We start from the raw sequence: 27,661 nt of genomic DNA on the forward strand, positions 1-27,661 counted from the left end.
AGGGGTTTGTGACTCGTCCGCGCTACATGGACACTCATTTGTCTCATGGTCTGCGATGTGCTATTGGTCAGATTCGCACATCCTCACACCAGCTGGAGACTGAGACGGGTAGATTCAGAGGGATACCGCCGGAGTCTAGGATATGTCAACTATGCGGTAGAGAGCCAGAGACAGAGCTACACTACATATGCCACTGCACTGTGTATTATGAGATACGAGGGCACTTCCATTGCTTATTCAGGGAGGGTTTTGGACCCCTAGATAGAGTCATGAGGTATCAGGATCAGAGATGCCTTGGCTTATATCTACTTGAGCTACACCGACATAGAGATAGTCTATTGAGGAGACATGGAGCACGACAGTCGCAGAGATAGATCATAGACTTCTTTGGATCGAGGGAGCCAAGAGACCAACCACCAGCACAGGGTTGTACCCGCATTCATACGAGAGGCACCCTCATTGACAGGGCGACTGAGCTCGGGAGATCGAGACGACCACGACCGAGACACAAGAGCACACTCCATCGACGGAGACTCCAACAAAGGATCAGAGGCATTCTAGCACGACACCCAGATTGTCATTGAGGGCCTATTCTACATTTCACATTTCACACTTCACTTCATTTTCAGTTTTCATTTTTTCTTTCAGTACTTTTTGTACTTGTACTTCAGACGTTGTATTAGATTCACCACTTTGTATCTGATGGTCTCATAGGTCATTTTGGCCTTTTGAAGACGTTAATATATCATTTCATTTCTCTCTCAAAACCAAACAAACAAAATAAAATTAGATAACAACCCCTTCGTAGCTCATGGTTTCAGCTCTGGGTAGCAAAAAGTCCTCCACAACACACAGCTTTTAGTCTTTTAAGTTCAGTCTTTGCAAGGTCATGTTGGATTGCCCTATGCCTAGCATCATCTCATTTAGTGTGGATCTTTTGATCTTGAGGGTACTACTATTGAAACTCCATGACCAAGTGATGACCAAGCACCTGGCAGTAGAATTTAAACCTCAAGCAATTCAAGAGCTCAACTGCCTTTGATACTCCTTAAAACAACCCTTTTGTTTTGATGTCTGTTTGATACTCAAAGCTCTAATCTGTGAGATTATAACCTGTGGGCCTTGGCGCTTACTCAAGCACGTAGATACGAGAAGCGATGTCAGAAACAAGCCAATCAAACCCAAAAAGCAGACCTTCTCCTGTGACAGCACTACATCCAACAATCTGCCAGTGTCTGCTATTATCCATTGCCTCCAAATTAAGAACCTGAGAAAGACTCGAAATGAGAATTTCATGGAATGAAAATGTCTCTATGAACACAAATGATTTGATAATGAATGGATTTCTAAGTACAAACTAACAAAGTTCCAATTTGACCCTAATTATGAAACTATTTGATGAATAACAATAAACTCTTAAAATTGGAATAAACAAAAGGAATAAGCCAGATGACTAAAAATAATTTCCCTGGTTGAGATGCGACCAGTTCACTAAAATCGATTTCAAAGGCACTTAAACTAAGAACCGAACAAGTAACTGACAAATTTTGTGAGCATACTAGATATGAAAGCTTAATAATATTTACCTTAGCAATCTCTGCAGGCTTTAAGGCACCTCTGATATCTTGCTTATTGGCCAACACCAGTAGTGAAGCTCCAGATAGCCTCTCTTCCTTCAAAAGATTATGCAACTCTGCCCTGCAATCATCAAGTCTTCTCAAATCTGAGCTGTCCACAACCCACACCAAGCCATCTGTTTGCTCATAATAGTTCCTCCAATATGATCTTAAGGTCTTCTGCCCTCCGACATCCCATATATTGAGTCGAAAACTGTCAACAATGAGCAGAAGGCCATGACTATTCAGCTATTGCAACAAGAAACTGACAAAAAACACAACCAAAATATATTTGCTTGAAGAAAACAACGGCAAGATGACATGTATGAAAGTCCAGAGCATGTTAGGTAAAATGCAAGCTCAAGTAATATGGTCAAAAAGGTGAAACTGGCGTACTCATCCTAAATAACAAGACCTTGGGCATTATTGAGAAAAGAGACTGGGCATATTTATGCAAAATTCCATTGATCATTGACAACAATATTTGAAGATTGTTGTTGCAGATATACTTTCAAAAGGATTAAGCTATTGAAACCATTAAGCTTCTTGAGACAAACTCCATCCCCAGAAGTTGAGAAGGAATGTAACACTCTTATGTTTTCAAGTCTAGAGGGTCAGTCGGATAGAGCTGAAGTGCCCCTGTAAGGCCATTCAATCCATCCAACCCTGGTCTACATTTTTCAGTAGCCAAACTGCCAGAAATGCAGCTTTTGGAACTAAATTTTGTTTGTAAAGCTACACTCAGAAAATATAACAATCAAGATATCAAGCTGTCACCAAAACACACTCATTGTGAAGAACGTGAAAGGAGTTCGGATGTTACAGGGTTGCACAGTCCAAAACTAGAAATCAATAGCATCATACAAACAGAAACTGCAACAACTGAACTTGAATAGAGATAGAGGGAGAGAGAAGAAGAGAGTAGACACGAAGCGGCAGAGTCCCGCTTCCAGATGCATTGCCCCAAAGACTGCCGCCCCTTTCAATTATTTTTCTTGATTGCTGATGTCACAAACTGCTGATGTGTCAAGCCACTAAAGACCCAGAGGGTTAGGGCTCCCCGAGCCTCTAACCCTAGCCAACTTGCAGATTCCCGCCAAAAGAAAATGAAGTTCTCACAAACTTACAGATCCTCGCCGAGTGGCCTATAGGGTTAGGATTAGAATCCTAACCCCCAACAATTTATAATACCCACATCCAATGGGGCCTAAAATAAAAGGCACACACACCCACTCACTGAAGACCCAATGTGGAGAATGATGACATGGCTGTTGTACGGAAGGCCGTGATTCTCGCTGACATGCTGACATGGCTTGCCGTACGAATTTCTGCGCTCTGCACTGACTTGGCACGCTGTTCGGACACCTCCGCAAATTGCACTAATAGGTGCTGACGTGGCATTTTGTACGGACAACCCAAGGGGCGCTAGCTTTGGGAGACTCGGATGCTTTTAGACTTTAAGCTTTTGATGGCCAAGGGCTCACTCTACAGAGTTGTGCTGCCTGTGTCTGTACTGAGTTGAAGCAATATAAAGAAATAGCAGAGAAAAAGCAAGAAAAGCAAGAAAAACAAGAAAACCAGATCTTTGAAAAAGTCTAGAAGGCAAAGGGAGCCATCTAGCAAATCAGAGGAGGGGACCACATCCTCTGTTGGCACTTCAGACAGTGAGAACCAGAACAAGAAAACCAAGGAGTTCAAGGATGGGGGTCAAGCATCAAGTTGGTAACATCTGGGAAAGACACTTTGTGTGACTGATGTCAGAAGTTTTGGGATACGTGTTTGCCAATGTCCTCGTTTCGAAGGATCACTTTGACAGACCAAGTCGAGCAGTTTTGTCGTGGATTGCCAAAAGAGAATGTATCATCTGCAACAAAAATCTAACTCCATTCAAAGACTTATGGGACATGCCAAGCAAGGTTTTGGTATGCATGTTGGCTCATTGACCTATCCTACGGACAAGCTAGTGTCCCTTTCAATGGGGCAAGAGTCTTCCAAGGAAAAGAAAGAACCAAGGGAATGGATGATAGTTCATTAAAGGATTCCAAAGAAGTAAGAGAATCAACTGATAGTGCATCCAAGGGTTCCGAAGAAGCAGGGAATCAGCTGATGGTTCATCAGAGCATTCCGACAATTCAAAATGAGGTGCCGAAGGATAGGAAAGGCCAACGGGGCTACCAACAGGTCACAAGTGTCACAAAGTGATGACGTGGCATGACCAACTGAAAGAGAAATGGCTGAGTGGACAAGAGAAACTCTACAAGATAACTAAGAAGAACTTATGAAGCACCGGCCCAGGGCCCGAAACCCTAACAGACAGAAGCTTGAACCCTGAAAGGAATTTTCATAAAATGCGTTGACATGCTGACGTGGCAGATTGTACGGATTTCCGTGTTTCACGCTCCTAGTGCCACGTGGTAGGCTGTACGGATTTTCGCATTACGTTAGCTGCTTTTGGGAGTCTCCAACGCTAGCTTCAGAGAGCAGGTGCTTTTGGGGGAAAGTGCTTTTGTACTGATTGCTTTTGGGGCTCTACTTTTGGGGCATCCCTTGTAAGAATAAAAGAGCCCTTGGGGCCTCACCCTGCAGAGCATCTGGACCAGAGTCTGAGAACAGAGGACCCTCAGGAGTTGCACCTTGTTTTTTTTTTCGAGAAAAAGATCCTTCTATTAGTTGATGAAACTGCCCATAGGGCTACAACCACCTCTACTAGAGAGGTCTACAGCAATCATAAGGGGAGACTCTCCAATGAAAAAACAGCATATGTACAATGAGGCTAAATCAGGAGATGGGAGGAGGGAAAAGCCACACACGTGGACGGTAGTGCCATCTGAGCTCACCCTGGACCATGGTGAAGAAAGGCCCACGGCGCCAGAGTCGAAGGAAAGCCTCTCTACGCTCCCGCATCCAATCGGAGGCTGCCCTCGAGTCTCTCGAACCGTCCCCTAAGAGTATGGATCAGCTCTAGCCAAAGATCTCGAACTGTCTCTGTTGGTGGTACAGGTCGAGTCTCGACGATGCGGAAGCAACGGGCCCGCTAGATGAACCAGAGTGTCAAGCCGCAGATGAGCTCCCAACACTCCTCTCTCTCACTGCACCACTCCTGTGGAGTAAGCTCTGTAGTAGCAGGCTAGAGTGTAGGTCGACCCCCCTAGATCACTATCATCCTGCTTGTGGAGGATAGCTCAAACTGTAGTGCCGGGCCCATGAGAGTGGACCAAGCAGCTACCCCCCAAGTGTATTGTCGTGCTGTGGAAAAAGCTGGCATCAGCCGAAGGACCCAAAGCCAAACCTGTTGTCCCAAAGATAGTGACGCAGACTCTCCACAGGGTGGCCACAAGCTGCACATGCTGCCGAGAGACCACTATGTACAAGCCAGCTCCCCACTATCGTAGCCATGTGTGCAACCAGCCACTGGAACAAAGTGACTCGCCGCCGCTGCCTGGCGTCCTACAACCTCGCTCAAAAAGCTGACAAGAACTCAGCAGTGAGACCCGATGCTGCAGCAAGACGAGCCTCTCTCCGTGCTGCCAGTATGTGACGTCCCAGTCGATCAGTGTACTGAAAGAAAGGGACACTTGGATAGTCGCCTGAGGCGAAAGGGTCCCTCCAAAACCACTTTCCAGGATCCCACTGCACTCGTGCAAGTGGACAGCTCTCCCAAGCCCACATCCTCCAGTGGCCAATCTCAAGAGCTGCTGGGTCAGGATCTATGACACAAGTCCTCCCATAGATTCCCACAACTCGGATCCTCTGAAAACAGCACTCTGCAACCTGTGGGGCGTCGGGCTGTCTGGGGGCCTCACAAAGCTAGAATGCTTCCACACATCTGAAACCGGCAATCATACAAAACCTCTCCCAAGCTGCTAACTTAACTCCATGCACAGTAGTATGGCTACCTCCAATCCTGTCAGAGGGGTCCTCCAACATGTTGAAGTCACCCCCAGTGCACCATTGCTCTGCCTGCGGCAAAGACTAAACAATCTGAGACCAAAACTCTACACGTGCACTCGCCACATTAGGCAGATAGATGTTCAGGAAGCCCACGAGCCAACCCTGAACCTGCATAGTGATCCACTAAGCCCTGTCTAGCACAATAATCCCTCTGCCCACAATGGCCTGCTGCAAAGAATCTGCAATAGTCATACATACCCCCTCCCTGGATGCCTCCAGGTCCAAATGCAAATGTTTAAAACGTCTCATAGCGACCATGCAAAATCTGATCACACCGTCTAATGCGGCTCTCACAAAGATGATACTCCTATAGCATAAGAATGTCAATCTCACCACCCACAAGGCATCTCTGAATCTCCTGATGCACCGACTCCTCTGACGCTGGAACTAGGGTCCTCCTAATCCCTGCACATTCCATGACATGATCCTCATGGAGTCAGTGAGAGTAAACAGATGTTGCCACAGCAGCCAACCTCGCTATCTTTGAGGCCGGTTTGGATAGGGAGTAATCCGCATCCGAACAATCTCTAGACAAGAGCGAAAGGAGTGACTGTCCCGCCCAGGCCCAGGCCCAAGCCGAGCGTGCAACGCGAAGGGCTACATCCTCTGGCCAAGAATCCTCATGTACAAATATATAACAAGGAGGGATCTGAGTGTCAGCAAACAGATGCACCACTATGTGCCTGCAACCCGCTACATCCGGAGGTGTCACGCTGAACTTGGCAAGAGGCCAAAGTGTCTGCACCAAATCTGTCACCCCTAAGTCCCCTCTGTGGTGTGAAAACTTAGTAGCCTGAATATGGAGCCAATCAAGAACGGTGTGCTGCATCCACTCTGTAGAATTCATGCTGCACAGCGGAAAGGAGAAACCCACCGCTGTGTCAAAAGCCTCAATGCCTCTAGTTGCTTAAAAGAGGACGTGGACTCGAAACCAAGCCTCCTCCAAGTCAGGAGAAGAGTCACCCAAGAACCATGTGAAGCTGTAGTCGAAGAAGTCCCAGTGTCTGCGAATGTCGAAGCAAGTCAAACCTCTAGGGACTACTACTGCAAAAGGAGAAGTCTGCACCAAAACAGGCGGCCTCAGGTGGTGAAGTCCCTCTCGAGCCACACGGCTCATGGAGAAAGCACTACCAAGAGATCGCCTCGCGGCAGACACGTGTCCAATCCCCTGCGCTTGAGGAGGAGAGGAGGAGGGGTCGGGAGATGAGGTTGTGGGCCCCACCGGGGAGAAAGGAGGACGGGAGGTGGAGGTGGGGGAGGGGGAGGAGGCGGGGGAGGTGGAGCGGCACCATCTAAGGGAGGAGGAGGTGGAGGTGGAGGAATTGAAGTGGACGGAACCTCCTCAGGCGGGTCCTGCTGAAGGGGGTCAAAACGGTTCCCAGTCGGAACCCAATGCTGTTGAGCTACAAAAGGTCGGCCACCAAGGGGAGCAGTGGGGCAAGCCCTCTCGGAGGCGGCCAAGCACATGCTGCCAACCGTTAGTTGTCTGATCACTGGTCTCAGTTGAGGTACCAGCATGTGTGTCCTATGTGTCTAGCTGCTAGGCATACTCACTGCTCAGCCTTGGGAGGTTGCACCTGCGATGTGAGTCGAGGTCTCCTGCAAGGACAAGCTTTTGCCAAATGGCCCATCTGTCAGCAAATGAAACACTAAATCAGGAGGCCCGAATACTCCACTGACGGAACCAACCCCCACTCACCCTAGGTAGTAGGACGACCTTCGGGAGAGTGTGGGTGTCCCGAACCAGAACACGTACTGTGGGGATGCCGGCCGCCTTGGCAGCTACAGAGACTGCCATGCGAGGTGTCTCCAGGATAGTCCCAATCTCTGAGCCTATCCTGGACAAAGTGGCAGGTACTCCCTCCTCAGAACGGGAAAGCAGACGGAGATAGGAAGGTCTACCCCCTCTACCAAAATATCTATAGCTGGATCGAAACCATGCCTCCACTATCGAAAGTGGCCTCAAACTGCTCTGATGGCCAAGGGACTCATCGCGATGACCTTGGACGCCATCTCGGAGGTCTCGAACTCTATTTGATAGTAGTCGCGAACGAGGAACTGAACATCCAAGATCTTGCTTACCTCGGCAAGAAGGCAGGCTTCGAGAAGATCGCGCACCTCTCCCCTGCTAGGTCTCGTGCCGAGAATCTTGCAGTATCTGATAGTAGCCACGTCCGAGGAACTGAACATCCAAGATCTTGCCTACCTTGGCAAGAAGGCGGGCCTCGAGAAGATCGCGCACCTCTCCTCCGCTGGGTCTCGTGTCGAGAATCTTGCAGATGACGGAAGTCGCCTGAGGCGGTCCACCTCTGCTACGAGGCTCGCTTGCTCTGTCAGCGAAAGAGCAAGTCGAATGGTGGGCTCTGCGGGGTCGGGCGAGGGGGCTTCCTAAGAGTCCCTCTGAGATGGAGCAGGAGCCTCCACCAGTGTCTGTTGCCGTGGAGAAGGGCGAAATGACGATGACGAGAGGTGGCCCTCTGCTGGCCGAGCACGTCGTAAATGCTACGAATTCAGCCGAGCAAGACCAGGGGAGAGCGGGTGGGGGTAGCGATGCGGAAGAAGTGGGAGTGCGAGGCTGGGGCGGGTGGGGGCTCAGGCGCGGCGGACTAAGACGAGGCGGGCTGGGGCTAACACACTAAGGGCTAGCTGCGTGCTGAATCTGTTGCACGCTCGAGCTGAATGCAGGCAGCAGACGGGCAGGGCAGGGCGAGGGAGGTTGGGGAGGCGAGAGCGATAGCGAGAGAGGGGGGGGTGCAGAGCGTGCGCAGGGAGGTTGAGCAAGGGCAGTAGCGAGCGTATCCGATTGTCGGTATTTATTGATGACAATAATTCCATGTCGGAGTTGTACTTTGTTGAGATCATTAAAAAAAGAAATACCGAAAGGGGTGCCAGTCTTTGGGGCCAATGCTTCTGGGCGCAAAACTCCACCGTGCCGTTTCAACTCTCTCTCTCTCTCTCTCTCTCTCTCTCTCTCTCTCTCTCTCTCTCTCTCTCTCTCTCTCTCTCTCTCTCTCTCTCTCTCTCTCTCTCTCTCTCTCTCTCTCTCTCTCTCTCTCTCTCTCTCTCTCTCTCTCTCTCTCTCTCTCTCTATGAAGTTCAATGATTTTGAAGTTTATATTCATGTGTTGCTATTAATTTCTCGCTTGGAGTGTCCAAGCCTGTTACAGTGGTATTAAAGCTCAGAAAGATCCTTCTTCTACGGAGGATCCGATCCTTTTTTGCAGCACAAGCAGGCTTTTGTGCAAGAATCTTCATAGCCCGGGACCCCGGACTTATTAGCGACTCCCACCCTTCGTCCATCGCGCATCACTGCTTTGCCTTAGAGGGCATAAGCCATAAAGAACCCCACATTACACATGGGTTCAAGCAAAGCATATGACGAAATAACACCTTTCAAGGGGGAGGAGGAGAAAAGTTGAAATCCGGTGCAGGAGCTGAGGAAAAGAATGAAGATTTGGACAAATTCTTGGCGGAAAAGTTTACCAGAGCGGAGTACAAATGTAACTGCAGGTTGAAACATGTATGAAAAGACTGATCAGGTACTCCAGAGACCCGAGATTTGAGAAACACCTGAAGAATCACCGATTGATGAGATTCACTCGCAATGGCGTGAGGTCGTTGATTCTCCTTCAGGTCGAAAGGAAAGCTGAATGGACAGACGAGTGCAGAAAAGCGGAAGCTAAACTCTCAGAAAGAGCCGGACAGAGCTCTTGACCGGAAGAAAAACCAAAGAGTTCCAGAGCTGCTGAAGAGCGCCGAAGAAACGGAAAGACGAAAGCAGGACTAGCACCAGACTGACCCTAATCAAATGGATGAAAGTATTGAACTTTGCAGAGCCTGGGGCAAAGTGCGAGACCAAGAAGCCCTTATTTTCTTTGATGGAGGATCCAAGGCCAACTTTATCTCAGCCGAATTGGCGGCTCATGTAACAGACTTGGACACTCCAAGTCAAGAATCAATCGCGACAGCACCAAATAACCACTTCAAACAATTCACAGATCACAATAGATTTGCACTGGCCCGGCGGAGTTCCGTGCCTAGAGATATTGGCCCCAAAGACTAGCGCCCCTTTCGGTATTTCTTTTTGTATTAATCAGTTCAAAGTACAGAGAGAGTGGGTCGGGTTTCACTCTCAGACTCTGCGTCCAGATGCTCTGAGAAGAGAAGGCCCAAACCACTTATTTAAATGTTTAGAAGGGATGCCCAAAAGCAGAGCCCCAAAAGCTTGAAAGCAAAAGCAACTGCTCTCTCTCTCTCTCTCTCTCTCTCTCTCTCTCTCTCTCTCTCTCTCTCTCTCTCTCTCTCTCTCTCTCTCTCTCTCTCTCTCTCAAAACTTGAAAGCAAAAGCATTCTCTCTCTCTTTCTCATTGCGTAGAGAAAAAGCAAAATTTGCATCCCTCGAAACCAAGAACAAAAAAAGAAAATCGCCTCCGCAATTTCCGGAAATTAGGGTTTTTGGCAAAAATTAGGGTTTGTAGGAATTTTAGGGTTTCTGGCAGAAATTAGGGTTTCTGTTGTCCGTAGCCCCCTCTTGAAAGCATTGTAATCGACCGCGATTACGCCTGCAAAACCTACAAAATCCATAAACCGTCTTAGTAGACACTGACTGTTAGTACCTACGTACTAGGAACACACATCTAGCACATGTACAAAATCGACAGTCACATCACCAGACATCACATGACATTCAACATTCACTCGGATCTTAGACAATGATTTATCGGCAATGTAGCTAGCAATCACATCTAGGTCCAATCGGGACCTCATCGATGTCCGATTGACTAACCCCTATTGCAACCATGTCTACTCGAGATCTATCAGACCAAAATGCTGCAATCATTTCGTCTATCAGTTCCTGCACTCAAAAGAAGTGAAGAAACAAATCAGTATCATTATCAGGAATTCCATTTCATAAAGTCATCCAGCAGAATACTGTCAACTCTCAGTATCCCTGAAGCTCAAAGAGACATCAGTGACTTTAGTATCAAAATCAAGGCATCTATTGACAAAGGAGCGGAGTAACTCCCCTCTTGTGCATCCCACTGCACCAGATCTTCGGCCAAGCTGAATTTTTGGGTTCCGTTTGGAGTAGACTATGCTAAACCAAAACATCGAGGTAAAGTTTCACGATCCGAGGAGTACCTGCTAGGTCCTCCTTTTCCATCCACATCGCATAAAATGCAGGAAAGTTCTGGAACTTAACCAAGTACCGCCTTCGGACTTTACCTTTAGTCTTCGTATCCTTATGTGCCAAAATCTGTTCAGGAACAAGGATCTCCTCGTTTTCTTCCACTTCGGGTTGCTCATTAGGCTCCCCACAATAGGGCACATCACCCTTAAAAGGTTTCAAGAGACCCACATGGAATGCATTGTAAATTCTCCAAGTATCTGGCAGTTTCAATCGAAAGGAGACATCATTTATCTTTTCAGTGATCTGGAAAGGTCCGTAGTATGGCATACTAAGCTTTGGAAAAAGCCTCTCCTTTTCCTTTTTCTTTCGTAGGCGTGCCTTCTTAAAACGTAAGAGCACCCAATCATCCTCCTTCAGATTCAAGTGGCGACGATGGCGATCCGCTGCCTTTTTCTGTCATTCTTGAGACTTTTGCAAAGTCTCGCGAACCTTGGCAAAAGCCGTATCCAAATCTCGTGAATATTCATCCGCTTCAAATATCTAATCTTTCGTGCTCAGGAAGGATGGAACCTTCGCAGCACTTTCAACAATCTCAACTGGCGTCTTCCCCGTCGAAGAGTGTATCTTGTTATTCTAGGCAAATTCCACCAAAGGTAAGTTCTTTTCCCATTGAGTCTTCTGATCTGAGATACAAGACTTCAATAAATCTAAAACCACTGAATTGGCAATCTCAGATTGCCCGTCAGTCTGCGACTGGAACGATGACGAGAACTGCAACCGCGTGCCAATGTTCTCCCAAATTGCCTTCCAAAACAAACTCATAAATCTGGGGTCTTTGTTGGAGACAATCGTCTCAGGCATGCCATGTAATCTGAAGATCCGGGCCACAAACAGTCTCGCTAAGTGATCCGGCTTGACTGTTTTCTTCACTGGAATGAAATGAGCCTGTTTGCTAAATCTGTCAATAACAGTCCAGATACCATCGTGACCACTCTGTGTCCTCGAGAAATCAAAAATGACATCCATCGCAATACTTTCCCAGGGGCGGGTGGGTATGGGTAAAGGCTGTAACAATCCCTGTGCCTTATGCCTGTCAAACTTGACCTTCTGGCATACTAAGCAACTGCGCGCAAACTCTTCCACATCCTTTTTGAGTCTCGGCCAAAAGAAGTATCTCTCTACCCCCTTCATGGTGGTAGCAATGCCGCAGTGACCCGTAAAAGGGGGACAGTGGCATTCAGTCATAACCTTTTCCCTCAACGGCTGTGTAACGCACAACATAGTCTTTTTCATCAAGTAGCCTTCCCGAAGGGAGTATCCAGCTACTGTCTCCCCATCCCGTATCCGTGTGAATATATCTGCAAAATCTGTATGTGTGGCATACTGATCGACCATATCCTCGAAGCTCCTATGATGTATCGCGGAAATAGCCAGAACCAACGGCTTCCGAGACAAAGCATCTGCCACCACATTCTTATGTCCCTGCACATGGACAATCTGGAAGTGAAACTGTGACGAGATGTTTGCCCACCGCATCTGCTTTTCCGAAAGCTGCTTCTGTGATAAGAAGTAGCGCAAACTCTGATGGTCTGTAAAGACAGTAAAATCCGCTCCGAGTAGGTAATGACGCCACTGAGAAAGAGCATGGATAACCGCCAAAAGCTCTTTCTCATATATCTATGCTGTCATCTCCGGCCTAGAGAACAATTGGCTCTCGTAAGCAATGACATGGCCTTCTTGCATCAAGACCGCACCCAGACTATGACCACAAGCATCACAATATACTTCAAATGTGTAAGGTGCAGCGGAATGAATGTTGTATTTTCTCAAGATTAGTGATCTTTATTGCTCAAGGTTCCTTTTAGTTCTTAGGGAAAGAGAGAGCTTTCCGTCTTGTAGAGTGTTGTGGTCACGAACAAAGTGAGTGGATATTGTGCGTGCAAATGAATGAGACTGAGAGAAGGAGAGAGAAGAGATACGACACCGAGAGGTTTGTAAAACCCTCCTCCGAAGGCCCCACTCTCGTCGGCGAGAGTGGTCTACTTGATTGCACAAATGCGTACAATGCAAATGCAATGGACTGATGCGATGGGACTATGCCGATGACGACGACGACTTGGCTGAAATCTGAGATCTTCTAGATGCTGAGTTTCTTGGACTTTTTTGGGGCTGAATTGGTCTACTTCTATCTGCTGTCAAAAAGGGGCAACTGCTGCGGTTCTGAGAGGTCTTAGGGCTGATTCACATGGCTGAAATTCCCTGTTTTGACGAGGAATTTAGGGCTGAACAAAAATGCTGGAAAACAGGGTTCAAGGCTGCGTTTTTGAAGAAGCTGCCTTGGCTGAAAACGCTGGCTTGTTGAAGTTCTAAGGGGCTGAAATCCTTGCTGTGTTTAGGTGCTGAAAACGCTGTAGTTATGCAACTTAATGCTGGCGTTAGTAAATCTGGGAGCTGCTTCTAGTGAAGAGCAAAAACGCTGATGCTGTCAATGTGAAAAACGTTAGCCCTTTGCTACTTGCTGGCGATCTCTGGCATGGGAGGAAACGCTAGGGCAGCCAAGGGGATGGAGATGGCAGATCGTGGAAACGCCAGGGAGGGAGAGGTCGTCTATGGCGATGAGGTCATGAGGGAGGGTACTGCTGAGAAGTTGCCTGTTGAGCGGGAAGCTCCTGCTGCCTCTTCTGCTGTGGAGTGCTAACTTGGGTTTGCTTATAAATTAACTTACCCGATTTGCCCTACTGACTACCCAGCAAAAGTCACTTAATAAATAAGTGAAAAATGTCAAAAATAGGGAAAATGGGATAAAGTCACTTGAAAAATTCACAAACTGACTCTCATGGAATCTGATGGAAATGCTTATGCTTCTGCAGTGTGCAACCAGAGAATATGCATCTATGCTAAGTGACTGGGCATGCACGGTCTACGAATATACTCACAAAGTGCCAGATCACTGCTAATCTAAACTAACTTGACTGATGGGAACCCTGCTATGGTGTAGCTTGTCTACGGACACATAGGGTTGGGATGTGTCACGTGACAAAATGACTTCTGCAAGTCCGGCAAAGGCAAAATTGGTCCCGTAGTCAATTTCTCTTCCAAGGTCCGAAAGGCAGTCACCTCTGTGGATCCCCACGAGAAAGGGACTCCTTTCTGTGTCAAGATATGCAAAGGGGAAGCAACCTCTGCAAACTTTCGTATGAACCGCCTGTAGTACGAACATAGTCCCAAGAAGCTTCTAACTTCATGGACGTTCTTCAAATCAGGCCAATCACGGATAGTCTCTATCTTGGCCGGGTCCATTTGCACTCCAACTGCTGAGACAATGTGTCCCAAAAAGAGCATCTCTGGTAGGAAAAATTCACTTTTCTTTGCATTAATCACTAACTTGTGATCTCGTAATGCCTGAAAGACTTGAAGCACATGATCTCTGTGTTCTGCTTCATTCTTGGAGAAAACAATGATACCATCAAAGAAAGTGCCAACAAATAGCCTGTACTCTTGAAAAATCTTGTCCATCATCCGGTTAAATGTCGCAGGAGCATTGGTTAAGCCAAAAGGCATCACCAAAAACTCAAATAACCCAAACGTCGTCAGAAAGGCTGTCTTGTAGACGTCTCCCGGCGCGATTCGGATCTGATGATATCCACTCTTCAAGTCAATCCTGCTAAAGCACGAGGATCCCAGTAACCTGTCGAGTATATCATCGATCCTAGGAATCGGAAATCTGTTCTTGATGGTGATTTTGTTGAGAGCTCTATAATCGATGCACATTCTCCAAGATCCGTCTTTCTTCAAATCCAACAACAGTGGAGAGCAATACGGTGAAGTACTATGCTGGACAAGACCCTTTTCCAAGAGGTCTTTCATTGGGTTCATAATCTTTTCATTCTGTACTCGGCTCACACGGTAAGGTGGCCGGTTCGGTGGCGTGCTTCCAGGTATCAGGTCAATGGTATGATCTTCAGGCCCTCTAAAAAGCAATCGGCATGAGTGTGGAGAAAAATCTTGTCGTTCTTTTGTTCAGGTCAAAACATATTCAACCTTTATCCATCGTTCAAGTCTCTCCCATAAGAATGAGTAAGAAACTGAAGTTCATCCAGTACAATCTCTAAGCCCTTCATTTATCAAAGTCGCTTTCTTGACCCGGTAGTCAACCACAGCGTAGTTCTTGTGGTACCAAGAGATCCAAAGTAGAACGTCACTCGCGTGCCCTGAACACCCGTGTCATTGCAAACGAAGTTTGCCAATGCTCAGTGTAATGGCAACATCCCATCCGGGTGCCAGTGGAACTACCTCCGCTTGTGGCGTCAGTCTGTCGGGCGTAATTCCAAATCGAGCCGCCAATTCCAAGTGAAAAGAAGTTGGCCTTGGCTCCTTCAAAAGAGCTTCCTGATCCTTCACTTTGCCCCAAAAGCAACAAAGTTTGTACTTTCATTCATTTGATTCGGTGCAGGTCCCAAGCCATGTGGTACCAGTTCTGCTTTTCTATCTGCCTTTTCTACCACGTTTCTCAGCTGCTCTCGAACTCTCAGGCCTATTGTCGTCTTTATCATTCTGTTCTTTCTGTGCCTTTGTAGGGCACTTCGCGGCGATATGTACATGTTCCCCGCATCCAAAGCACTTCCCCTCTCTGATGAAGCGAGCTCTATCCTCAGGAGTAAGCTTGGGTCGTGCATCCTTTTTCTTTGGGTTGCTCTTTTTCTTTCTACTTTCATTCCCAAAAGTCTGTTCGGCTCGTTGTGTCATGGTCTCATCTATGAGGTAGGTCAGATTGCCAGAGTGAATGGCAAAGCCCCGCTCGCATGACTCATCAACTCCTGAATAGAAGCTGACTTTTGTTCCAAGCAGTGATCTCAGATCTCTGTAGGTAGACCCAAGGTGAACCGCTCAATTTGTTCTCCAGAGAACAAGATCTTCTTGAATGAAGAGGCAGGTAGAAAAGAGCTCCAGAATCTTTCACAATAAGCATTGATTGTATCTTTCTTTGGTCATCCGAAGATGGTTCCAAGCAGCTCGTATATCTCGTTAATATTCTTGCGTCAACCAAGAAGAAATAAAAAGCTTTTTAAATTTCAGCCATTTAACTGGCGCAGTCTTGTTTAAAAGAAGCGTGGACCACCAAGTACGAGCATTCCCCTTAAGGTAAGAGGTAGCTCTCCGAATCTTGGAGTGCTCTGAATAGCGTCCTCCGGCGAAAGCAATGTCAAACAGCTGTATAAAAGACAAAGCCTTCGAAGCATCTGAGTAACCTGAAAAAGTATCAAACTTGATCGAGTGGCCACCTTCCTTAAACTCTCGGACTTTCTTGCTTTTATCTTCGAGAAAGTCATACTGGTTGGCTTTGTAAAAATTCTACTTGTTCGCATAGAAGTTTCCATCATCAGAATCTGAGCTGTCTGTAGACAAGTCCTCAGTAGAACTGACAATCTCTGGGCGAGATTTAGTCTTCTTTGCCTTTTTCTTGCCCTTTCCGAAGCTTTGTTTCTTGCTTCGCTTTTTACCTTTTCTGTCTTCTTCGCTCGAATCTGAAGAGCTAGAAGAACTGTCAGAAGAAGAAGAAGAAGAAGAAGACTGGGTACTCCTTCAAATCGAACACGCTTCTTCAATTTCTTTGCCTTGTCAAATGTCGACTGACGACCCAAATATCCCGGGAAGTCAGTGCTTTCTTCTGCTTTTTGCTGTGCTTTTTGGCTTTCTTTTGCGCGTCAAAAAGCTGAGCAATCCGTGCATCAACCACCTCTTGTAATTCCTTCTCTGAATATTGTTTGTGATCAGAAGTTTTCTTGAGAGTGGGTTTCAGGGGTGGTGTAGTGGTTTTCTGCCACTGTAGATGCACTTCCTGAAAATAAGTCTCGCTCATATATTTTGCCAATTTCGGATCCTTCGCAATATTGAGCATCATCTTTGTTGCATCACCGATCAATTGACGACGCTTCATCTCTCTTTGCTCCACCTGAGTAGGCCGAGGCGGGCCATACTCTGTCAGAATCTTCGTTGTGATCCCTGCCCGCATCTCCAGATGCAGAGGGAGTCGACTAATCCTTGCGTGAAGCTATAGGTGCCGCGGAAAAAAATTTGGGGATCCGATTTCCCGTAGAAGAGAAATCGGCCATGCTCTGATACCACTGTAACAGACTTGGACACTCCAAGTCAAGAATCAATCGCGACAGCACCAAATAACCACTTCAAACAATTCACAGATCACAATAGATTTGCACTGGCCCGGCGGAGTTCCGTGCCTAGAGATATTGGCCCCAAAGACTGGCGCCTCTTTCGGTATTTCTTTTTGTATTAATCACTTCAAAGTACAAGAGAGTGGGTCGGGTTTCACTCTCAGACTCTGCGTCGAGATGCTCTAAGAAGTGAAGGCCCAAACCACTTATTAAAATGTTTACAAGGGATGCCAAAAAGCAGAGCCCCAAAAGCTTGAAAGCAAAAGCAACTGCTCTCTCTCTCTCTCTCTCTCTCTCTCTCTCTCTCTCTCTCTCTCTCTCTCTCTCTCTCTCTCTCTCTCACAGAGAGTCAAAACTTGAAAGCAAAAGCATTCTCTCTCTCTTTCTCATTGCGTAGAGAAAAAGCAAGATTTGCGTCGCTCAAAACCAAAAAAAAAAAAAAAAAATCGTCTCCGCGATTTCCGAAAATTAGGGTTTTTGTTGTCCGTAGCCACGTCATCACTTTGTGACAGCTCAACTTGGAATTACGCCCGAGAAAATGGGCCACAAGGCGAGGCTACTCTAGCGGCACCCGGACGGAATGTTGCCATTACACCTGTCATTGGCAAACTACATTTGCATTGTTAGGGGTATTTAGGGCACGAGGACTTCTACATCTTGCCTTTGGAAGGGTGTGACGTGTCACGTCCTACTAGAAATCCCTTAGTTCCACCAGAATAGCGCCGTGATCGATTATAGGGCAAGGACAAAGGAGATTCTTGAAGAAGCTGAACCTGAGATCGCAGACAAAGTTGAAGGCATGGAGCCCAAGCAGTTTATCTTGCATCGCTTTCGACGCAGCTCAAAGAAGCAAGCGCTGTAGTCCTTTCTGAAGCTCAAGTATCACGGAACCCATGCAGCAAAGTGGACCAACAAAGATTTCTTCTACAAATTCTACTAGATTTGGTGAGTTTTATTTGAGATTTTGCTCAAATTACAAGGCAAATTCTACTGGATTTTTCCAGATTCTCGCCATATATTGCATGTATCTACAGTTCAAGTATAGCGGAACCCATGCAGCAAAGTGGGCCAACAAAGATCTCTTCTACAAACTCTACTGGATTTGGTGAGTTTTATTTGAAATTTTACTCAAATTACACGGCAAATTCTACTGGATTTTTCGAGATTCTCGCCATATATTGCATGTATCTGCAGTTTACTCTTTGATGGTGAAGTGTTCGAGCGTTACTCCCATTTTGATAGTGAGAGTTTTTACTCTCACTTTGATAGGTTTTTGTCAGCTTTGGACACGGTCTTGTATTCTTGTATCTACTCTCGCGAGAGCAGTGTAACAAGAAGTGTTTCGTGTGTTTCATCGTTTAGAGGCATTTCGTTTCAAAAATGCCAAGATGAAACATAATACGAAACTATCACGTGCACATGGCTCCATGTGCCACATCGACATGCTTCATCGACTTTCACAACCAATTTTCCACCTATTCCTAGATAGGAGTGTCTAGAAACCTAGGAGGAATTTTGTGAGCCTATTCGCAAGACCTGCATGTCCAGACGAGTCCATTAGATTAGGTTTTCCAGTTTTGGAACCCTCTTGCATAGATGGTTTGTACACACATTTTGACAGATGTTGTTAAACTACAGTGGGCATCTGGTATGACTTGCATATAGTTTTAGGTTAGAGGAATCCAATGAGCCATTCCCTACATCAATAGGATTTCCGGGTAGACAGATGTGCGAGAGTTTCACCCAGAAACTTCACTAGAGTCAAGTTTATTAATAAATCATTTTAATGATTTATTTTATAACTTTGTCTTCTAATTTTGCCCTACCTAAGCCTTAAGGAGTTTATAACCAGCAGAGCACACCTCACCTATAACAAGACAGCCAGAGCTAGTGTTTTGGCATCAGATGGGGTAGCGCCCAGATCAGCCTTTGCGTTTTGTAGAGCATTAACCGAGCTAGCATCTTTCCCGAGAGCAGCCAGCATTTTGCATCAGCCTTGGTATGCATAAACTTTTGCATTGCTGAATTTTCAGCGCTGGCTTGCTTTTTACGATGTTGTGACTCTTCGCTGGCTATTTTACGCATACGACTGGCACCGCACTTTATTAACACTATACAAAAACACCCCAAATTTTTTTAAGCCCCAAGTGACCAGCCAAACTTGGCTATGCCTACCCCAAAATTATTAAGTGTGGACAATGTCAAACGGTAGCATTTTATTCTGGCTACGCTCCATCTCCTACAACATTGGATCTACTAGCAGCCACCTCCTATGAACGCCATGGCCGACGAGGAATTCAATGTGCCCACCCCTTTCCTCGCGTAGATAGACGAGGTTCCGGAGGGGATTTTGCCGGAGAACCCCCTTCTTGTCCAAATGTAATTATTATTCCCGACACTCCACCCAAAACCCGTCTTGGTTTTGGAACCAATTCTCAAGCCAAAGTACATACCAATTCTCAAGCTGGAATATATTCTTATTACAAATTCTCCTACACACGAACGACAGGAGGTGATCATCATTCCCAATTCCCAAGAGCCGAAACCTGTTCCAGAGGCAATTCCTTCTCCCGAAGTATCAGTTCCTAAGCTTATTCCAAGAAACAGTTACTTTCTCCGAGCAATCAACATTGGTCGAATCACAAGATGGCAACGACTCTATTCCACCCGAAGACCCGATAGCAGTTCTCAAGGAGTAGATGGCCGCCCTTTCCACCAGCCTCACTTTAATCAATACTCGCCTCGAGCAGATGCAAACGCAAACCTCTTGACAAACTCATCATACTACTTCTCGAACAACTCATGCTACTTCTCCGTCGTCTTCTTTTGAAGCTTTTGTGAATGAATACGAAGAACCAGACCCAACTGCTGAGGTAGACATTCGTGAACTTCAACTTCTCTATAAAAAATTTAATGTTGCACAAAGAAAGAAATTGGATGTTAAATTGCCCGAGCCTTACAATGGTCACCGCCGCGACAAGCACGTGCTAGATCAATGGCTGTTCAAAATGGAAGTCTACTTATCCAACACAGACTTAGTCGAGAGTGTCACAAGGCTGTGACAATCACTAACTTTATTTGTTGATTTCCTTCCCTTGATTTTTATTTAAGTTTTGGGACCCTCTTTTTGAAGTCACAAATGGCACGACATTGTATGGCCAGTGTGAAATGGCCGATGGCCGAGAGTTTCATCCCCGGCAGCGAACACCTGGTTGCCACAAGATGGTTGGGCCGATCAACACAAATCCGAGTAGTAAAAGGTTGGCTAGGCTCAGTTAAAGTAACAATGACTTCAGTATCAAAAATCGGGGCAATCTGTTGACAAAGGAGTGGAGCGACTCCCCTCTTGTGCGTACCCGCTGCACCAAATTCCGCCCAAGCTTAGTTCGGGGTTCTATTTGGAATAGACTATGCTAAGCCAAATGCTTCAAGGTAAAGGTTCACAATATGAGGAGTATCTGCCAGGTCCTCCTGCTCCATCCACTTCGCATCCAATGCGAGATAGTTCTTGAATTTAACCAAGAACCACCTTATCATTTTACCTTTTACCTTTCTATCTTTATGTGCCAAAATATATTCTGGAACAAGTATCTTCTCGTTTTCCTCCACTTAAGGTTGCTCATCTGGCTCCCCATCATCAAGCAGATCGCCTTTAAAAGGCTTCAGGAGACTCACATGAAAAGCATTGTGAATCCTCCAAGTATCGAGCAGCTTCAGTCTAAAGGAGACATCATTTATCTTTTCAAAAATCTGGAAAGGTCCATAGTATCTCATGCTAAGCTTTGGAAAAAGCCGTTCCTTTCCCTTTTTCTTTTTGAGGCGTGCCTTTTCAAAACGTAAGAGCACCCAATCATTCTCCTTTAATTTCAATCGCAACGATGTCGATCTGCTGCCTTTTTGTGTCTTTCTTAAGATTTCTGCAAAGCCTCCCGAACCTTGGCAAAAGTCGTGTCTAAGTCCGTGTGTACTCATCGGCTTCAAAAATCTTATCTTTCTTGCTTAGGAAGGGTGGAACCTTCGTAGCACCTTCAATAATCTCAAATGGCTCCTTTCCCGTCGAAGAGTGAATCGTGTTATTGTAGGTAAATTCCACCAAGGGCAAATACTTTTCCCATTGAGTCTTTTGATCCGAGATGTAAGACTTCAATAAATCCAGTACAACTAAACTTGCAATTTCTGATTGCCCATCTGTCTACAAGTGGAAAGATGACGAGAACTGCAACCGCGTGCCAATGTTCTCCCAAATAGCCTTCCAAAACAAACTCATGAATCTGGGGTCTCTGTCGGAGACAATTGTCTCAGGCATGCCATGTCATCTAAAGATCTGGGCCACAAACAGTCTCGCTAAGTGATCCAGCTTGCCTGTTTTCTTCACTGGAATGAAATGAGCTTGCTTGCTAAATCTTTCAATAACAGTCCAGATACCATCGTACCCACTCTGTGTTCTCGAGAGATCAAAAATGAAATCCATTGCAATACTTTCCCCGAGGGGGTGGATATGGATAAAAACTGTAACAATCCCTGTGTTTTATGCCTATCAAACTTGACCTTCTCGCATACCAAGCAACTGCGTACAAAATCGTTTACGTCCTTGAGTCTCGGCCAAAAGAAGTATCTCTCCACACCTTTCAAGGTGGTAGCAATGCGCTGTGCCATCCCGAATGGAATATCCCGCTACTACCTCCCCATTCCGTATCCGAGTGAAAACATCTGCAAAATCTATATCTATGGCATACAGATCGACCATATCCTCGAAGCTCCTATGATGTATCGTGGAAATAGCCAGAACCAACGACTTCCGAGACAAAGCATCTGCCACCAAATTCTTCTATCCCTACATATGGACAATCTGGAAGTGAAACTGTGACAAGATGTTTGCCCACCGCATCTACTTTTCCGATAGCTGCTTCTGTGACAAGAAGTAGTGTAAACTCTGGTGATCTGTGAAGACCGTAAAATCAACTCTGAGTAGGTAATGTCGCCACTGAGTAAGAGCATGGATAACCGCCAAAAGCTCTCTCATATATTTGTGCTGTCAATTCCGGCCTTGAGAACAATCGGCTCTCGTAGGCAATGACATGGCCTTCTTGCATTAAGACTACGACCACAAGAATCACAATATACTTCGAATGACTTCTGCAAATCCGGCAAAGTCCTGTAGTCAATTTCTCTTTCAATGTCTGAAAGGCAGTCACCTCTATGGGTCCACACGAGAAAGGGACTCCTTTCTGTGTCAAGATATGCAAAGGGGAAGCAACCTCTGCAAACTTTCTAATGAACCGCCGGTAGTAAGAACATAAGCCCAAGAAGCTTCTAACTTCATGGACAATCTTCAAATCGGGCCAATCACGGATAGTCTCTATCTTGGCCGGGTCCATCTGCACTCCTGCTACTGAGACAATGTGTCCCAAAAAGTGCATCTCTGGTAGGAAAAATTCACTCTTCTTTGCATTGATCACTAACTTGTGATCCCACAATGCCTGAAAGACTTGCAGCAGCAGATGTGCTCTATGATCTGCCTCATACTTGGAGAAGACAATAATGTCATCAAAGAAAGTACCCACAAAAGATCTGTACTCTCTGAAAATCTTGTCAATCATTCGGTTAAAGGTCGTTGGAGCATTGTAAGCCCAAAAGGCATCACCAAAAACTCGAATAAACAGAAGGTCGTCCAAACAGCTCTCTTGTAGGCATCTCCCGGCGCGATTCGGATCTGATGATATCCGCTCTTCAAATCGATCTTGTTGAAACAAGAGGATCCCTGTAATCGGTCTAGAATATCATCGATCCTAGAAATCGAAAATTTGTTCTTGATGGTGATTTTGTTGAGAGCTCTATAGTCAATGCACATTCTCCAAGATCCGTCTTTCTTCTAAACCAACAACACCGGAGAGCAGTAAGGTGAAGTACTCGGCTGGATAAGACCCTTTTCCGAAAGGTCTTTCACTTGGTGCATAATCTCTTCATTTTGGGCTTGGCTCACACGATAAAGTGGTCGGTTCGATGGTGTGCTTCCAAGTATCAGATCAATGGTATGATTCTCAGGACGAGCTGGTGGCAACTCGCCTGGCAGGCCCTCAAAAAAGCAATCGGCATGAGTGTGGAGAAAATCTTGGCGTTCTTTTTCTAGCTTATTTGTCCTATGATCATCATTCAACTCTTTCAAAAAGATTGAGTAAACAAACAGACTCGATTTCATTAATTTTGAAACGGCCGAAGCCGATACAATAGGGACAGACTCGCCCTTAAGTTTCACATCAAGTACAATGGTTCGGCCCTTTCAGTAGTCAAAGTCGCTTTTCTCGCCCGATAGTCGACCAAGGCGTTGTTCAGACTTGTTCTTATGGTACCAGGGAATTCCCAAGAGGACATCACAACCTTCCAAGGGCATTATGTAGAAGTCCTCGTGCCCCAAATACCCCTGACAATGCAACCGAAGTTTGCCAATGACAAGTGTAATGGCTACGTCCCTACCTGCTGCTGCTAGAACTGCCTCTGCTTGTGGCCCTATCCGATCAGGTGTAATCTCGAGTAGCGCCACCAATTCAGGTGAAATGAAGTCGGCCTTGGCTCCTTCATCAAAGAAAATCAGGGCTTCTTGGTCTTTCACTTTGCCCCAAGCTCGGCAAAGTTCTGTACTCTCATCGATCGTGCTTGGGTCAGTACCCATGCAATCTGGAACCAGTCCTGCTTTCATCTTGCCTTTCCATCCACATTCCTCAGCTGCTTTTGAACTCTCTGGTCTTTCTTCATCTTGTTCTTTCTGTGCCTTTTTAGGGCACTTCGCGGAGATGTGTCCTTGTTCCCCGCATCCAAAACAATTCCCCTCTTTAATGTAGTTGGCTCTCTCCCGAGGACTGAGCCGGGATCGTGCATCCTTATCTTTCTGATCTTGGGGGCTCTTCTTCTTTCTACTTTCATTTTTAAAAGTCTATTCTGTTTTCTGTGTCATGATCTCATCTATGGGGTAAGTCAAATCGCCTGAGTGTATGGCAAAGCCCCGTTTTGCATGACTCATCAGTTCTTGAATAGAATCTGACTTTTGCTCTAAGCAGTGATCTCGGATCTCCGTAGGAAGTCCCAACGTAAAACGCTCAATCTGTTCTTTAAACGAGATCTTCTTAAATGAAGAAGCGGGTAGAAAAGAGCTCCAAAATCTCTCGCAATATGCGTCCAAGTTATCTTTCTTGGTCATCCGGAGATGGTTCCAAGCAGTTCGTATGTCGCGTTCGTACTCCAGAGTCAACCAAGAAGAAATAAAAAGCCTTTTAAATTTCAGCCATTCAATTGGCGCTCTCTTGTTCAATAGAAGAGTGGACCACCATGTTCGGGCATTTCCCTTGAAGTAAGAGGTAGCCCTCCGAATCTTGGAGTGCTCTGAGTAATGCCCTCCAGAAAAAGCTATATCAAACTGCTGTATGAAGGCCAAAGCCCTCGAAGCATCTCGAAATCCAGAAAAAGTGTCAAATTTAATTGACTGTCCACCTTCTTTAAATCTCAAACTTTCTTGCTTTTATCCTCCAGAAAGTCATACTGGCTGGCTTTATAGAAATTCTTCTTCTTTGCATAAAATCTGTGATCATCGGAGTCCAAACTATCTGAAGACGACTCCTCTGTAGAACTGTCAGAAACTGGGCGAAACTTAGGCTTCTTTGCCTTCTTCTTGCCCTTTCCGAAACTTTGCTTTTTGCTTCGCTTTTTCCCTTTCCTGTCTTCTTCGCTTGAGTCAAAAGAGCTAGAAGACCTGTCAGAAGAAGAAGAAGAAGAAGAAGAAGAAGGAGGAGGAGGAGAAGAAGAAAAATTGGATACTCCTTCAAATCGCACATGCTTCTTCTGCTTTCGTGCGGAGGCAAAAGTAGATTGATGACCCAAATAACCCGGGAAGTCAGTTCCTTTCTTCTACTTTTTGTCGTGCTTTTTGGCTTTGTTGGTTGCGTCAAAAAGCTGGGTAATCCATGTATCAATCACCTCTTCTAATTCTTGCTCTGTAAACATCCTTAGAGTAGGAGGTTTCTTGAGAGCCGGTTTGAGGGGTGGTTCTGTGGCCTTCTGCCACTGAGAGTGCACTTCGTCGAGGATGTTTGAGTAAAAAATTTGATAAATTTCGGATCCTTTGCAAGATTAATCATCATCTTTGTCGCATCATCAACCAATTGTCGACGCTCCATCTCTTCAATCTCCACTTGAGTAGGCCGAGGCGGGCCGTACTCCTCGTGAGAATCTTCTTCGTGATCTCTTCCCGCATCCCCATATGCAAAGGAAGTCGATTGATCTCTGTTTGAATCCATAAGTGTCGCGAGAAAAGGATCGGATTTCCCGGTAGAAGAGAAATCGGCCCTGCTCTGATACCACTATAACAAACTCGGACACTCCCAAGTCAAGATTCTACTGCGACACAGCAGAGATTCAATTCAAAAAAGTTCCCAGTCCAAATTTGATTCGACATGGCCCGGCGGAGTTCTGTGCCTAGAGATATTGGCCCCAAAGACTGGCGCCCTTTTGGTATTTCTTTTTGTATTAATCTGTGCTCAAAGTACAAGGGAGTGGGAGGGATCTCACTCTCAGACTCTGCGTCCATATGCTCTGAGGAGTGGGAACCCAAACCACTTATCTATTCATTACAAGGGATGCCGAAAGCAGAGCCCCAAAAGCTTTCAATGAAAAGCTTAGCAAAAATAAAGCAATTTGACTCAAAAGCTGTCAAGAAAATTGCGTAGAATTTCCGTACACCTGCCAGCGCTTTTTGCACCGCAAATTGCGGAGGGTCCGTACGGCATGCCATGTCAACAGTCCGCCGGGTTTTACGGAAACTGCCGTGCTGCCTATCAACCCGGGGCGTGTGTCTCTGCTACCCACCATGCCACGTCACTAGTTTGTGACAGAGGCTCCACCAGAGAATCAAGACTATTCTAGCACGACATGGGAGACGCCCAGTACGATTCTTTACAAAGGCGGACATTGACAAAGCTCTTCAACGAGCCGATGCAGTACTTTCTCGAACAACGCCCGATGTCGGGCATCCTTAGGCATGGATGATGATGATGATGATTTCTTGGAGTTTTAGTCTTTCACTTTACTTCATTTTATTTTTGTACCCGGACATTGGATTAGATCCACAAGGATTGTATCAATTTGGTCTCATAGGCCTTTTGAAGACATTTAATATAAAATTTCATCTCTCTCTCTCTCTCTCTCTCTCTCTCTCTCTCTCTCTCTCTCTCTCTCTCTCTCTCTCTCTCTCTCTCTCTCTCTCTCTCTCTCTCTCTCTCTCGCGCTCAGTTTGTTGCAATTTCTCTTCATGTATTGCTATTGATTTCTCATTTGGGTGTCCAAGCCTGTCACAAGTGGAGCTTCAGTGCTTTGAATTTCCTTGGGGAGTTTACCCTTGAGATGCGGTTGTGACTACTTGGTCGGCATTACAGTTGCTCTCCTGCTGATCATTTAGATTCTTACCTTTAGAGTTGTCTACACTCACCCACGGTAACCTTACAGCATATACATCCCTCTACCTAGGCAGATGAGACCTCCCAACTCCACTGGTAGATAGTCATTCTAGCTTGCAGTCTCGTGGCATTGTCAGCATGAATAGTTACTTTGGTTGAAACTAGAGGATTGGAGGTAGAAGATACAAGCAGGATGGTGCACACATTTTTGGTCTAGTCAACCCTCTTCTACAAGGATGACTACAACCAAGACTACTCCATCTGGCTTACCCCTTTTCTCAAAGCATTACTACGGAGCAAACACCCTGGTCTGGCCATCCCTCTTCTCAAAGGACGACCATAGCCAAAACTGCTTAGTCTCGCTTGAAAGATGATTATGAGCGGACTGCTAACTCGGGCTTTTCCTCAGCTTGGAGGACACTCTACCCTACTGACAAGACACCATCTAGTATTGGTCTGTGCGGTCTTTTGATGACTGCTGCAACACACGGTCGAGTTTTGCGGTGCACATTTCACAATTTGACCTTCTTGGAGTTTTTTGTGGATCAGTTGCTTGGCCTTCATGGTGACTTGCTAACCCCTTGGTGCCCTCTCTCTTTGTATTCTTGCATTTGTGGTGCACGTCGCTCCCCCCCCCCCCCCCCCCCCCAAAAAAAAGGGGGTGCACCTATTATGGTCATCATGGGGCTACATGCCTTCTCTCTCTCTGTCTCTCTCTCTCTCTCTCTCTCTCTCTCTCTCTTCCTTCCTTCCTTCCCTTCTTCTGCAAAGTTTGTGCTGAATAAAGACCATGAATACAATAAAAAGGTTGATGATGCCAAAAATGGAAAGTGCCTTCCGTTTCTGAAAGACAGGTTCATGATGTTATGTTCGCTCATACCTTTTGTATTGCATGGTCTTAATGTTGAAGCCGAGTGTTGGGCTGATGCCACTTGTGTCTTCCCCATTGATCCGTTTTACTATAGTGGTCTTGCCTGCATTATCAAGCCCCCTACGAAATCCACCACACATTGAGTCACGTTCATGCAGACGTGCACACAGATACAGATAGCTAAGCAATGCACATGCAGCCAGCACACACACGCGCGCGCACACACACACACACACACACACACACACACACACACAGAGAGAGAGAGAGAGAGAGAGAGAGAGAGAGAGAGAGAGAGAGAGAGAGCGCTTACACCATCAAAATCCGCATCTCCTTTTCCTTCTTCTTGACCTTGCGGATGATGGAGAGTAGACCCATGTCGGCTCTGCAGAATCACGATCTTAATTTGTCAATTCAAATGCATTTTCTTCATGGGTTGTGACCGCTCCTAAAGATTCTGGCGCTAAAGAGAGACA

At 46.1% G+C, this 27,661-nt stretch overlaps 1 protein-coding gene across 1 annotated transcript; it reads right to left on the reverse strand.

Annotated features, from left to right (window-relative positions):
* Positions 1-984: 984 nt before the first annotated feature.
* Positions 985-27,661, reverse strand: TTN5 (ADP-ribosylation factor family protein). The gene is made up of 4 exons (XM_086500071.1): positions 27,499-27,661; positions 27,195-27,305; positions 1,587-1,830; positions 985-1,267 (listed from the first exon to the last, which is right to left on the reverse strand). The coding sequence occupies exons 1-4, from the start codon at positions 27,561-27,563 to the stop codon at positions 1,130-1,132; spliced, it is 558 nt and encodes a 185-aa protein (XP_086356197.1). The 5' UTR covers positions 27,564-27,661; the 3' UTR covers positions 985-1,129.

The sequence above is a fragment of the Adiantum capillus-veneris genome, chromosome 3 (genome assembly GCF_014529385.1).
Source record: "Adiantum capillus-veneris isolate H3 chromosome 3, ASM1452938v2, whole genome shotgun sequence".
Classification (NCBI taxonomy): domain Eukaryota; kingdom Viridiplantae; phylum Streptophyta; class Polypodiopsida; order Polypodiales; family Pteridaceae; genus Adiantum; species Adiantum capillus-veneris.

Coding starts and splice junctions, on each gene's coding strand:
- TTN5 (XM_086500071.1), bottom strand. CDS start 27,563: ATGGGTCTACTCTCCATCATCCGCAAGGTCAAGAAGAAGGAAAAGGAG. Junction 27,306..27,498: donor GAGATGCGGATTTTGATGGT/GTAAGCGCTCTC, acceptor TGGATTTCGTAG/GGGGCTTGATAATGCAGGCA. Junction 1,268..1,586: donor AGCCTGCAGAGATTGCTAAG/GTAAATATTATT, acceptor AGTCTTTCTCAG/GTTCTTAATTTGGAGGCAAT.